A 12,937-nucleotide genomic window follows, 5' to 3' on the forward strand; every position below is an offset into this window, starting at 1 on the left:
AAGCACAACAAGCTTTTAAGTGTACAATTATCACTGATGTTTTGTGCACATGACAATATACTTAAAAGATGCTCAAATCTGTATTATAGAAGATATTGAATGATAGAATGATGATAAGCCGAGGGGAGTAAAAAGTACAAGCTTTTTTCATTGATTTTTGCTGAGTCATTTCTGCTGCCAAGTCAATAATTTTTCTAGAGAGTAACACTGACTGCTATGTACAAGCTGTTTAGGCTCCGGGGCTTAGGCCAAATTTGGCTCTAGAGTCTAAATGTGACAGATGAATACTGGCATCGCTGCATACTCAGAGGAGGGGGTGTCTGAGTCAGACACAGTGACCTTCACATGTACAGTACCAGGAGTAAAGATCCTTTAGTTTCCACAAGCTTCAGACCTCAGCTGGGTATCGGTTGGGTTATTTTTGTCTGTACGTGCATGACTGTGTAGTATGATTTATGGGCAAATCTGACCCAAGGTGGCAATGAACGGTGTGTGGTATTGTGAGGGAAACCCACTCAACCACAACTAGCCACAGGTGTGCTTGTTGAAAGATGGTGGGTGAATTTGATGCACAGAGAAGAGAATACAAAGTGCAATCTCTTAGAGCTATTGCAAATCCTGGTCATTCTGCACTGCCTGGTCATTCACACTTGGAGTTTTCTCACCATCCTTGACAGTTAGAAAGAAAAATACAGCAACGGTGTATACATAGTTATCCTAGCAGCTGCCCCGGCTTTGAGGTATCATCCTGATTTATTTCACTACTGATAAATCCTTTTGTTTTATTGACAGGGGGTCCACTCGATCAAGGAGACATTGAGGACCTTGGAAATGGCAAAATGGCACTAATATGCCCATGGCACTATTTTGATTTCAGTCTAGAGACCGGATTGTCTTCCACAGGACTGCAGGTAGGTTGCAGTAATGAAACTGTCAGTGTACAGACTGAACTGTTTCTGACAATATGACAAATTCTTTCACAGAATCAAGTCTACGATGTCAGATTAGTGGATGGAAAACTGTATATAAATACTCAAAGTAGCTTGTCTCTCTATCCAGTGCCTGTGACAAAAAAGGCAAACCAAGGTAAGCCATCATAGTTTTTTGTGGGGGTATGATGGATATTTATTTTTCAGTATTTTAAGCACATTCACCTTGTCAATGCAGCTTGTCAGCATACAGTTAGACACTCTGGCTCATTTTTCCATGCACTATCTAATTCTCTTTTTTCATCAAACAGATGTTTAGCACCGCCAATTACTGACCATAGAACTGCTGCTAAGCTAAATTTGTTTAGTTGAAACACTCATCCACATCTACACACACTGACACAGTATATCAGTCCTTTATAAACTGATTGATGTGGTAGATGGGAACTGACAGTCATTTAAAAACGGTCACATTTTACTTAAATGACACACTTGGACATGAACACCTCACATCTCACACATGAGCATCTCGGGGTATTTTAAGGACATCCTCTTTTGTTTGGAAACCTTTCCTTAGATGCAGTGTTACCGATGGAAACAAAGTTAGAATCATCAGAAAATACACTCTGCTTCTGGGCCAGGAAAATCCTCTGTACTCCAGACCCACTAGAAAAGGTTAGCTTTCTGACTTTTGGAAAAAAAAACTCAGCAATAATGAATAATTGTTTTGCATGACCACAAATGATGCATGATGTTTAATTTTCCGGCAGTTTGATGAACATGCTCGTGCCACAGCGCTGAATACGATCGGTCATGTTCAAAAGGTGTTGATTAATTCTCCAGTCTCCAGTGTCAGCGCTTTGACTAAATCGAATGTGGCTCGAACGGATACAGTTGTTTATCACTGCTAATAATAATGTAATAAATGATAACAGGAAGCAATTTGTTTACAGATTTTACACATAAACAAAATTACGTTCATTAAGAAAAAAAATCAATCCTTGGCAGTTTGCTGTGTTGTAAGAGGAAATAAACACTTTTTGTTGTACAGGAACTGCTGTTGTATAAAAGAAAACACACTTTAACAGCTACAACAGCGGAGCTTGTCATGTTTTATTTCCTACTTTCCTTGCCTTCATTTGCATCATTGCTCAACAATTCAGCTTCACTATAGGTCTCCCAGGTGACCTTTTTTTATTCTTGCAATGCCTTTCTGTATCCCAGGTGGCTTTGACTAAGCAAGTGCAGACCTGGTGGGACACTGGGGAAATAACAGAGATTGGTGAGTGTGCACCACCGGCTCAGCCTTGCAGAATAGATAGTCTGACTGTGGTGGCACCGGGCAAAATCAAACGTGGCAAAGGAGGCACACAGGTACACACATTCTCAGCGAGGGGAGTCCGAGGTGTTGAATTAATAAACGAACCAGGAGGCTTTTATAGCTTTTCATGAAATATGAGACTATTTGTCATCTTCACTACACAATAGTATTTTGTATAATATGACCTTTTCCTCCAGTAGGTAAAATATAGCCTTGGCATTTTAGGTCTAACTCAACTTAATGCCGCCTTCTGATAATTATTCCGGAAAGTGTAAATTATTGTTTACTTCTAGTTTGCTTCCTTTTTCGTAGGCAAGCAGAATTGCATTGCTTCATTCTCTGGCTAATATAGAGCAGTGGGCTATCGACCTCTCGTGGGACATCATCGCTCGATTCTCTACAGTCAAACTTAGCACCGGAGACTCGCTGCCACGAGAGTTCTTCGGCGACTTTGTCAAAGTAGCTGGCGATGAAGCCAAGGTTGGTCAAATACCACTTCAAATCAACTTCGCACTGAAATCTGATTTTAGTACAACCTGTTTTTGTTTTTGTAGCATTATGAATTATTAGAGCAAAGGATCAAGGAGCTCGGCAGTTCTTTTGGTGCCCTTCCAGTACATAATGGTGAGAGGGTGTAGTTGAACATTGTTGCATGGTTTCAGTGAAGCTGGATTTGGAGTGATGAACTGCATGTTCTGTCTTTACAGGTTTATGGGAATCAGCAGCAGAAACATCACAAGATCTTCTGGCTAGGCTGGCTATAGTACACATGGTCCATGAGGCTAGGTAATCCACAAATATCTTCAGACTTTAACAGTATAGTCAAAAATAAAACCTAATCATTGTAAAGGGGCAATTTGTAATGTTTAATGTTCATGTTGTAACATGAGAATGAAATGAAGAACTTATCCAAATCCATGTCAGTAATTTTGTATACATAATCATTTTCTCTGAAATTCTATGAATACTAGCTCAGGGTCTAAAAGCACCTAGGAATTAGAGTTTGCACCTTTAAACCCATGTCTGAAAATTTCGATCAAAAACACTGACCGTTTTTTGTCGTTTTTCTTTTCTTTCCTTCCTGTGTGCTTAGAGGCTTAGACGTGCACCCTCAGACACTGTCCCGCTTTGCAGCGCAGGGAGACACGAGCTCAGTAAAGGTCCTGGAGGTGATTTATAATGATGAGATAACGCATGTTGCTGCAGGACTCCGATGGTTCACTTACATTTGCTCAAAGGAGCAAAGGGTAAGAATAAACAGTAGACAAATCAGTACCACATTTCCAGTGTACATTCATACCAATAGGACAACAACATCATGTCTCTGTAAATAACCATCTTTCCACGTTTTATTGGTTCCATATCTGACCCAAGTTTGTGAATCTACAAACAGTGGCAACTGTTGAGTGATCATACTTAACTAATACAGACACCATCGTTAAGAAGCAAATGGATTTCCTATTTAAAGAGTATCTTCTGTACACAGGGCATACATGTAAATGTACTACATGTTAAAGAGAATGCCATTTGTGATTTATTTTAATGCCCAGCCTTTAAAATATTGGCACACTTAATGATTTTCTTGAGCATTTTGTGCAGTATTTTTATTAACTGTAGTCGTCCCACTACAATATTTCACTCAAAAAGGACTTCTCTTTTCTTTTCTTTTTTTCTTTTTTTTGTGTCGTGACATACGGCTAAGTACGGTGACCCATACTCAGAATTTGTTCTCTGCATTTGACCCATCCACACAGTACAAGTGCACACACACAGCAGTGAACACACACCCGGAGCAGTGGGCTGCCATTTATGCTGTGGCTCCCGGGGAGCAGTTGGGGGGTTCGGTGATTGCTCAAGAGCATCTCAGTCGTGGCCGGCCCGAGACTCGAACCCACAACCTCAGGGTTAGGAGTCAGACTCTCTAACCATTAGACCACAGCTTACTTTCCTATATAGGTAATGGTTTGGAATAGGAAACTCGTACACACATGTGACTAGGATGCAAATTCAGATTTGCAGGTGAAAGAGATGATATCTGCATTTAATGTTTTGTACTTTTCCTTAATGAGCTTCGGATTTGTCAGTACAGCAGGTTTGGCCATGTCTGTGTCATTTCTCCAGGATTGCCTTTCAACATTCCACGACTTGGTTAAATTGCATTTTAAAGGGTATTTGAAGCCTCCATTCAACACAGAGGGAAGGAAGACAGCAGGAATGACTGAGGAGGTATTTGTAATACTGCAATAATTTGTCACGCAGGTTTAATATCTGACCCAATGTCTAATCTCATTTGTAATGATCATAATATTTCCATCTTTTAGTGGTATGTTCCACTTGTGAAACCCTCCAGCTGATTGAAGAGCTACTGTAGCATTTCAGATAGGAAGATAAACTACTACACCTGTTCTACACCCAGACTGCACCTGTAATACACATCTGGTGGTATCAATGTCTCCATTCCAATGAACATGTGGTTTTTAGTGTCTGTTTGCTGTTGTGAAATGGTTGTATGTACAGAATAAAAAATATACTTATATGCATAATGAAATATGTGCACTGAAAATTTTATGCAGTATTTCTGGAAAGGAAATTAGAATATATATATAATATAATATAAAATAAAAGCATTTTACTAGTGGTCCCAGACTCGTAGACCCCTGTTTGTGTTTGCGAGTCTGAGACCACTAGTAAAATGCTTTTTATTGGTTAAATATATATATATTTGGTTAAAGCCTGATCCACCAAAACCACCAGAGTGTTTATAGAGTTCATAATGCTCAGGTGGAATAAAGCTCAGGAGCAAATTTGCATAAATAAATTCAGACAATGGCATTTGTGATTTTAAGCATTTCATTTTCTTTGTTGAATTTTTTTCATTGTTCTAAAGCATGTTGTTTATTTCAAGTTTAAAAAAGTCCCAGATTTTCAATGTGACCTCAGATGTTTGAACTCTACTGTGTGTGTGTGTGTGTGTGTGTGTGTGTGTGTGTGTGTGTGTGTGTGTGTGTGTGTGTGTGTGTGTGTGTGTGTGTGTTTGCATTTTTTCTTTATATGCAGGCACCATATTTAATATTGTTGAATAAATACTATACACTCAATGTTTCATTAATGTTTTTATGTCTTTGTGAAGTATTTTGTAAATAGTAAATTTGGTCAAGTTCAGGGATCATTCTATAAAAAGTTTATGAATATGGTTGTATTGACAGGGGGTGCTGGTGAGTCAAAAAAAACACAAAAGCAACAGTATTCTACTATGAATGAACATGCATAGTTTTTTTAATGTCTGACATTTATAACATCCATGTTATAATGTCTGACATTTATTCATTAAATATATTTTAACTATCAGATACTTTCAATATTCTAATAATCAAGATGAGAATCAGTAAAGCTCAGTGTTCTTATAAAGACCTTATAAGAGTGCTAGACTGAATGGCCAATAAGGAATCCCTTAGAAAATGAAAATTCATTTTAAGCTTTATCATGAGACAAAACTGTATTGCTTCCATTTGAACCCAGTGATAAAGAATGGACATTGTAAATCCAGTTCCCCCTAAAGAAGTGTAAAGACTTTTAAGCATTCTGATTTTACATCTTGTACCATTTTAAAAAGATTTATTCATATACAAAATTATTATTATTATTTTTTTTTTTTTTTTAAGAAAAGCTCCCTTTACAGATTCACCGCCTGTGTGCTGGCCAGACGAGACAGCCATATTTTCCGTACAGCGTGAGCCTGTGTCATTTGTTTTCACTTCTGCTTTTTTATTTTTGTGATACACCATCCACCCCCGCCCACAACTGCCCCCCTTATGATCAGTTAACAACAGCTTCTACACAAGAGCTGCTTCGTTTCATTTTTCATCTCACTCGCATTTGATCTTTATAAAGGGTCAGAGTCTTACTGTCTATATATTACACCTTTCTCTTCTGATTAGAGAATTGAAAGCTTTTTCGACATGTGCCTGAAATGGAAGTGTGAGCTCTGGGTTAGAAGGTTGAGTGAGTTAATGCAAAAGTGAATAATATAAAAATGAATGTAAATGGCAAGCAAATAGTCTAATGCTTCAGGTCCAGTGAGTAGAGCTCTTTCTTCAACAGACTGACAGAAAGTCTCACCTTTCTATCTCTTTCATTTTTTTTGTCTATCTGTTGGTCTCTATGTTCACCTTTCTGCCTCTTTACATGTACAGCTTCCGTTCCAAGTGGCTCTTTCCCAGTACTTCACCACTGAACTGGTACGTGAGCTTCTTCTTGATCTTTTTGACCTCTCCGGTCTTGCCGTAGTTTCTCAGTGCTCTGGCCATTTTCTGGTAGGTCATCTTCTTGCGGTTGCCTTTCTGCACTCCCCAGCGGTGGGCCAGGACCTCTTTGTGTTTAGAGGAGAACTGGAAAGTTCCCTTTTCTTTGTCCACCCACCAGATGCTATCCTTCATGTCCCCGTTTCGCAGAAGGTCCAGCAGGAACTGATACAGACGAATTTTCTTCTTGTTTCCTAGGCAGAAATATCAAACATAAACAAAGGAAAAGTTGATTGGCTCTGCTTTTTTTGGTTGGGGATGTTTGGTAATTAAAGAATATGACCTTTCACAGAAAGTAGCTTGCTTTCTGTTGGCCTGGCTAAAGGGAAACATAGGGGAAAACAAATCATTTTTAATTTGACGTTTATTTGCAGAAGTGACATCATTTGGATTTGCTCCCTACACCATTGGGCCTAGAACTGCACACTTAATATGGATCAGCACTTGCTTATAGTAAGGATTAAGGGGGGTATTACAGTTTGTATATATATATACCTTACTTAACTATATACCTTATATGAAATACATTTGTGAAAAAATATTAGAATTATTGGGGTAGTTAAGGTATTTGGAGGGATTTTGGCCTGAGAGTGATGTTTCAGAGTAAAGCAGATAGCACTGAGTGAGACTGAATAGTTTTATATTGGGTGACACAATGGGCAGTGTCGCTGCATCAAAGCTCAAGTTACCAGAATCGATCCTGAGCTCAGGATGTCTTCTGATGATTCACAGGTTCTCCTCCTGTCTATTGATTCCATAGACTGTATTGTTAAGTACAGCAGGAATTAATATGATCCTCTACTGTTCGTGCAGGATCTTCATTTTAGACAATATGCAGCACCTGTGCAAGTGTGGACTGAACTATAGTGTATGAAAAAGATTACATGATCCTCACCATGTTCTATGCCAGTGGTAGAGCTGATGTGGTCCCTCATACACTCCTCATCGGACACTTCCAGAGGCGGACTGCGGCTGCCAGGGTCATCATCGTCGGAGCTGCGCAGGAGAGGTGAGGGCTGGACACTATGTGGGTAATACACAGGCGTCCGGGGCAAACAAGCCACCTGGAAGTAAAGACAAGATTTTATTTTGGTGACTTCAGTTAGAAGAATAAGAAAATCTCTGGTGTCTTTAATATCAAAGCTTTAACATTAGTATATTGATAACCAGAACATTATTAGACACAACTGTAGAACTGTCTGAAAAATTTGACTCCTTCTCACAGTGATTTGTGGCCGCATTACCAGAAGAATGAAACCCAAACCTCTGTCAACAGGTGTCTGTGCTATATTATATTGAGATATCTTAAGAAGGCTAAATATCAAAAGGGGAAGTTTCTCTCACACCTTTGAGGTATGTTATTTCTTTAAATAAAATACAATAGTAGTTTAACATAGTTTAATATCAGAAAAAAATATCTAAACAACATTTTTCAACAGTACAACAGTATTTCAAAATCTGTTTGTGCAGGCTGAGCTGACCAGGTCTTGGGAACAGTCACATTGTCACATGTGTTGTTTCATGCACACACACACACACACACACACACACACACACACACACACACACACACACACACACACACACACACACACACACACCCATTAGAAGGCACACTTCCACATGACTGTAGGTGTCATGTGTGTTGAAATGTACCCATTTAATTTAAAAAGATGTTCAGAACAGGTCCTTAACACAAAGAGCTATAAATTGAGCTATATATAAAACAGGAAAGGCAAGTGAGAGACCTCTCTGTGAGATCTAATGGGTTAAAGCTTTGTGCTTTGTGAGAAAAGGGATGCTGTTGCCAAGATAACTCTAAATAACACACGTATTTTAAGAAAGCGGTGGCTAGAACTGCAATTCACACCTATATGTTTAATCCAGTTATAATCATATACATAGGCCAGAGAACCGTTAGGCATGTTTTAAAAAAAACTAATAAAAATGAATCCGGGCAAATTAGTTAGTGCAAGTTCACAGTCGCACCATATTTCAAATATAACACCAACACATCAGATAAGACTAACATAAGAAGGTTATTTTCAAGCGAAGTGTTGCAGTTTGTGCTGCTAGGACTGTGTAAATCAGCAAGGCAGTAAATCAACCTGCCATTCTTTTTCCTCTTTTTCTTCCTGCAAGATCACACCACTACAATAGGAGAAAAGCTTAGTTTTCTAGCAGCATTGTGGTTAGTATTTACAATGCAAGAGACCACACAGATCTAAAGTAATAATACCTAATCACAGTCATGCACTAACCTGTTTCCCACTCTGAGCTATAGATCATTTTCAGCCTTTCAGCCTTTTTTTCCCTCTATGTGCTCCTCGTTTTCTCTGTGCACTGCATGTGTTTCATATATTCTGTTTGGCAATATAAAAATACACTTGTTTTTATATTTTGCATTACTCTGCTAGAGTATTTTTATTTTTTTTTTAAATGGCTGCCTATTAAATAGCCCCAACTCTAACCAAGTTCTTTATAAAAGTGTAAGACTGCGGAGGACCCAACTGAATACGAGTTTACACAGAAGAAACTGACTTGCTAAAGCTCTTTTTGGTTTCTTCCCCTCATGGTACATGGTTGTATATTTGAACATTTCCTTTTATTAGTTTTAAAGCAGTTTGCTGTGTAGATTTTTGTTTATTAATTTATTTTTTAACACGTGCCTAAGGCTTTTACAAAACAGATTTCACATTGACAGACTTAATTATTTTTAAATAATTAGTATTTATACAAATGAAATTGAACACCAAATTCAATCAAATGCAGGAAATCCTATAAACTGTGCATAAGACATGCCTTATTGAATAGAATTGTGATCGTAATCTCATGTCGCTCAGCTCATTTTGTGTGCGTGCGTGTGTGTGTGTGTGTGTGTGTGTGTGTGTGTGTGTGTGTGTGTGTGTGTGTGTGTGTATATGTGTGTGTGTGTGTGTGTGTGTGTATGTGTGCACATGCATACACTTGCTTTTGTTGTCCGAGCACATCTGTGCGTGTGTCACAACTCAGTGCGGTGGTGTTTGTGTAAGTGGGGAGGGGGTGTGTAATGGCGGTTGGTGAGCATGCAGCGCTGATGCTGTGGTGAAAGTGGTGAGGACGGGCCAGGATAAGGGTGAGTTGAGAAACAGCCAGCGTGCAGATGTACTCGCCTTTCTCCGTAACAGCAAAAATAAGTGAACAAATGCACCAGTTTGGTAACACTAATATAAAGTCCTGCAGGTTGTCCAAATGCAATGCCAAAATGAGATTCTTCAGACACCATATTGGACTATTGGATTCTAGGAAATTTATTACCCCAATCAATTATGTGAATTCCTGGAAAACATCAGCCAATTCAATCACAAGGTCTTTACCCCAATGTAAAGATCATTGATGTTTATCAGAGCATCTTTGTAGTTCTGTTGCTCTTGCATTTGTGGTGAGATTTTTTTTTCTGTCTATTACTTTTTCTTGTTTGTAGTTTATCAGTATATGATCTGTGATTTGAGGGCCCTCACCTGTGCAGGAGGCAGTGCCAGATGGTGTCCAGTCAGACTGGGTTCCAGAAAATGGCTCGGCTCAACCTCAGTAAAGCGATGCACACTGGAAGGATGAACTGGCTGCACACTCTGGAGCTCCGTGAAGTGGCTCTCTGTCAAATTCTCAAAGTCCCCAGGGTGGACATGGTGTGTACTGTACTCCCAAGTATGATCTGAACAAAAGGGGCCACTTAAAGGGTAAGCAAATGCTATGAAAACATTTATAAGGCATGAACAATTTAGTGAATGAATAATAACTTGTGTTATAACATTTGTATTAGTAAAAAATTGTTTGTAATAATTTGTTATTGTTGTTTTGCTTTTTTCCTTTCTCATAATATTTCCTGTCCACACCATTGTTGCATTCAGTTTTTCCAACAATAAACCCTCATAGTTTCATTTTCATTTTGCATTTTCCACAATTAAATACGTTAATCCAGTGTAGTATGAAATAGACAGTCTTTTCTGTTTAAAGAAAAAGTACAGTAAAATTTTCACCAAGTGGCAACAAAAAGGCAAAGAAATAATAAGCAAATTTATGGAAGCTTTTATCATACATGATTTTATCAAACATGTTGTTTGCTTATGTTCTTCTGTAAATAGCATTCCTCTGACACCTCTATTTCACTTTTAATATCACGCCCATTCACATGGTTCTCAGAAGAGAAATGCTAAACAAAATCCTGAATAAATGAACTCAAATGAGACACATTCATGTCTATATTATCATACAATTTTCTCCATACTATACACATTTTAACTCATAGAAATTTGTCTGTCAAATTTGTCTGTCAAATTATCTGTCTGATGAATTTGTTAGGTAGGTTTCTTCTTAGTGGCACACCCTTGGGGATATTTGTCGTTCTACGTCTGTAGTTTTCTTGCCTGTCAAAATAATGCATCTGTTTCCTGCTTTGGTGTCGGGTCACTTGCCTGGTTCCACTCGCTAGCTCTCCTAAACACCCCCCCACGAATGTATTCCCAGCAGCTCAGCTCTGGGTGTGATTTTAAACCGTTAGCACAACCACGTTGGCGTTAAAATGGGCCTCTAAGCATATTGAATGAACAAGCTATTTTGGTAAAGTTTCAGTTTTAAAAAACTTAGAATATTGCTCTTACAGTATTTCCATGACGTGCATTTGGTATCATTCTGTCCCAGCTTAATGCATAATGCAAAAATACGAATAGCATCTCACCACTCTGGCCTTCTCCATCGATGATGTATTGATATTCCATCTGTTGTCGATAGATGTCAGGTTCGTAGATCATATCTTCTGTTGGCTGTTAGCAGAAATCCAGCAATTTGAGTAAATAACAGGAATAAACCCATAGTTTTATACAAAAAAATAAATGCAGTATGATAAAAGCCTCACATCTTTATTTACAAGTGCCCAGTAATCTTTAAATTCAGATGGGGCCTGTGACATCCAGCCAGTCCAGCCTTTTTTCTATTACACATAGAAATTATATTTTAGCATTGATAACTTTTAAATCTGAAATAAAATTAATCCTCAAATTATAAAATTTGGTGATAATTTAGAGGTTATTTGAAACAATTGATAATCTTGCATTATGGTATGTACGATTTCAATTGACTTATAATAATTTTTTTATTGTAAAGGAGATATTTATAGAATTCAATAAATCAATTCAATCTTCAAGCAGATACATATAATATTCCTCATACAAATATCCCACAAAAAAAAAATACCAAGAAATTACAAGCGTCATTACAAATTTTTACAAATTTATAATATACGATAATTAATAAGATATAGATAATATAATGAATATACTCTGTATAAATACATAAATGTTTATATATAATGTGTATAAATGAAACAGTAATAATAATGTAGAAATCCTCATGAACAGAACTACACTTGGGCCACGTTTTTTAATTCAGCCAAATTGACTATTTCCTGTATATTTTTAATACGAGTGACTGTAAAATACTAACTGCAAACTAGCAGTACTATTCTAGAGAAATGGTTGACCTTCCACTAGTACATTAACTGTTTATCACTAACGAAGAAAATGTCACAGTAGCGTGACTGATCTGTTGACACATTGCCTATTATAGGGAATTCGCTTCATCACTGACTCTGAGCTTGATTCCAAAGTCTTGGTTTTAAGTAGGTTTACCATTAAGCTAACTTGACATTTCACACACATACACACACAGAGAGAGAGAAAATGAGGAATACTTACAGGCGGGATGATGTACCCCTCCATTCTGTATGAAGACAACATGGAGTCTTCTCCGCTTCACACACTCTAGCTCGATGCGCTTTCTCAATTGCTTTCAAAACACCCCCAGTGCCATTGCACAACTTTAAATTTCCTCTTACTAAATGAAACTAAAAACTCCTCGCAAACAACTTAGGGGCCACACAGCTCCCAGGGCCCCTAAATAAAAGCCAATAACAGATAAAAATATAAGTTTTAGCCTAACAGTGACCGTGGCAAAACGGCAGAGCTTTCTGTTTGTTACTTCTTTATTTTTGGGTATGTGTGAGTGTGTGTGTTCCTGCTGGTTCCTGATTTTAGAGTGATGTCAGGTGGGGATTATAACTACTCAGTTAGAACAGACACATTGTGTCACCTCCCCCAATAGCCAATCAGAGACAGTTCAGCCGACGTTGTCCACCTCCAGGCCTTCCAGTCTACAAACTTAACGTAGGATGAAGGAATAATTGGTGCCACTTTAGATGATTTAGGGGTTCCTCTAATTTTCTATTTTTCAAGCTATTCCCAGATGTAACCCTAACCTTGTGTCATATATTCTTCTGCAAATCAGGCTGTGCTTCATAATTCAATTCAGCATTTTTATGCATGATTTCAACTAATAGATGCCAAATCGAA

The 12,937-nt window shown here is 38.0% G+C and overlaps 2 protein-coding genes across 3 annotated transcripts in view; one reads left to right on the forward strand and one right to left on the reverse strand.

Moving 5' to 3' along the window:
• Positions 1–5,355, forward strand: part of si:ch73-314g15.3 (uncharacterized protein LOC368688 homolog) — a 7,320-nt gene extending 1,965 nt beyond the window's left edge. The window contains exons 3-12 of the mRNA XM_027137047.2: positions 793–911; positions 984–1,086; positions 1,507–1,604; positions 2,154–2,303; positions 2,563–2,730; positions 2,805–2,874; positions 2,958–3,036; positions 3,344–3,497; positions 4,372–4,476; positions 4,572–5,355. Of these exons, the coding sequence (XP_026992848.2) occupies positions 793–911; positions 984–1,086; positions 1,507–1,604; positions 2,154–2,303; positions 2,563–2,730; positions 2,805–2,874; positions 2,958–3,036; positions 3,344–3,497; positions 4,372–4,476; positions 4,572–4,604 (1,079 nt within the window). The 3' untranslated portion in view covers positions 4,605–5,355. The remainder of the gene's footprint in view (positions 1–792; positions 912–983; positions 1,087–1,506; positions 1,605–2,153; positions 2,304–2,562; positions 2,731–2,804; positions 2,875–2,957; positions 3,037–3,343; positions 3,498–4,371; positions 4,477–4,571) is intronic.
• spi1b (Spi-1 proto-oncogene b) lies at positions 5,351–12,628 on the reverse strand. Of its 2 annotated transcripts, XM_027137048.2 has the most exons (6): positions 12,284–12,628; positions 11,446–11,520; positions 11,269–11,353; positions 10,052–10,245; positions 7,447–7,615; positions 5,351–6,745 (listed from the first exon to the last, which is right to left on the reverse strand). In XM_027137048.2, the coding sequence occupies exons 1-6, from the start codon at positions 12,323–12,325 to the stop codon at positions 6,432–6,434; spliced, it is 879 nt and encodes a 292-aa protein (XP_026992849.1). In that variant the 5' UTR covers positions 12,326–12,628; the 3' UTR covers positions 5,351–6,431. The 2 variants fall into 2 exon arrangements, with proteins under 2 accessions (XP_026992849.1, XP_026992850.1); XM_027137049.2 differs by lacking the exon at positions 11,446–11,520 and having other exon boundaries at positions 12,284–12,627.
• Positions 12,629–12,937: the final 309 nt, after the last annotated feature.

Source organism: Tachysurus fulvidraco, chromosome 1 (assembly GCF_022655615.1).
Source record: "Tachysurus fulvidraco isolate hzauxx_2018 chromosome 1, HZAU_PFXX_2.0, whole genome shotgun sequence".
Classification (NCBI taxonomy): domain Eukaryota; kingdom Metazoa; phylum Chordata; class Actinopteri; order Siluriformes; family Bagridae; genus Tachysurus; species Tachysurus fulvidraco.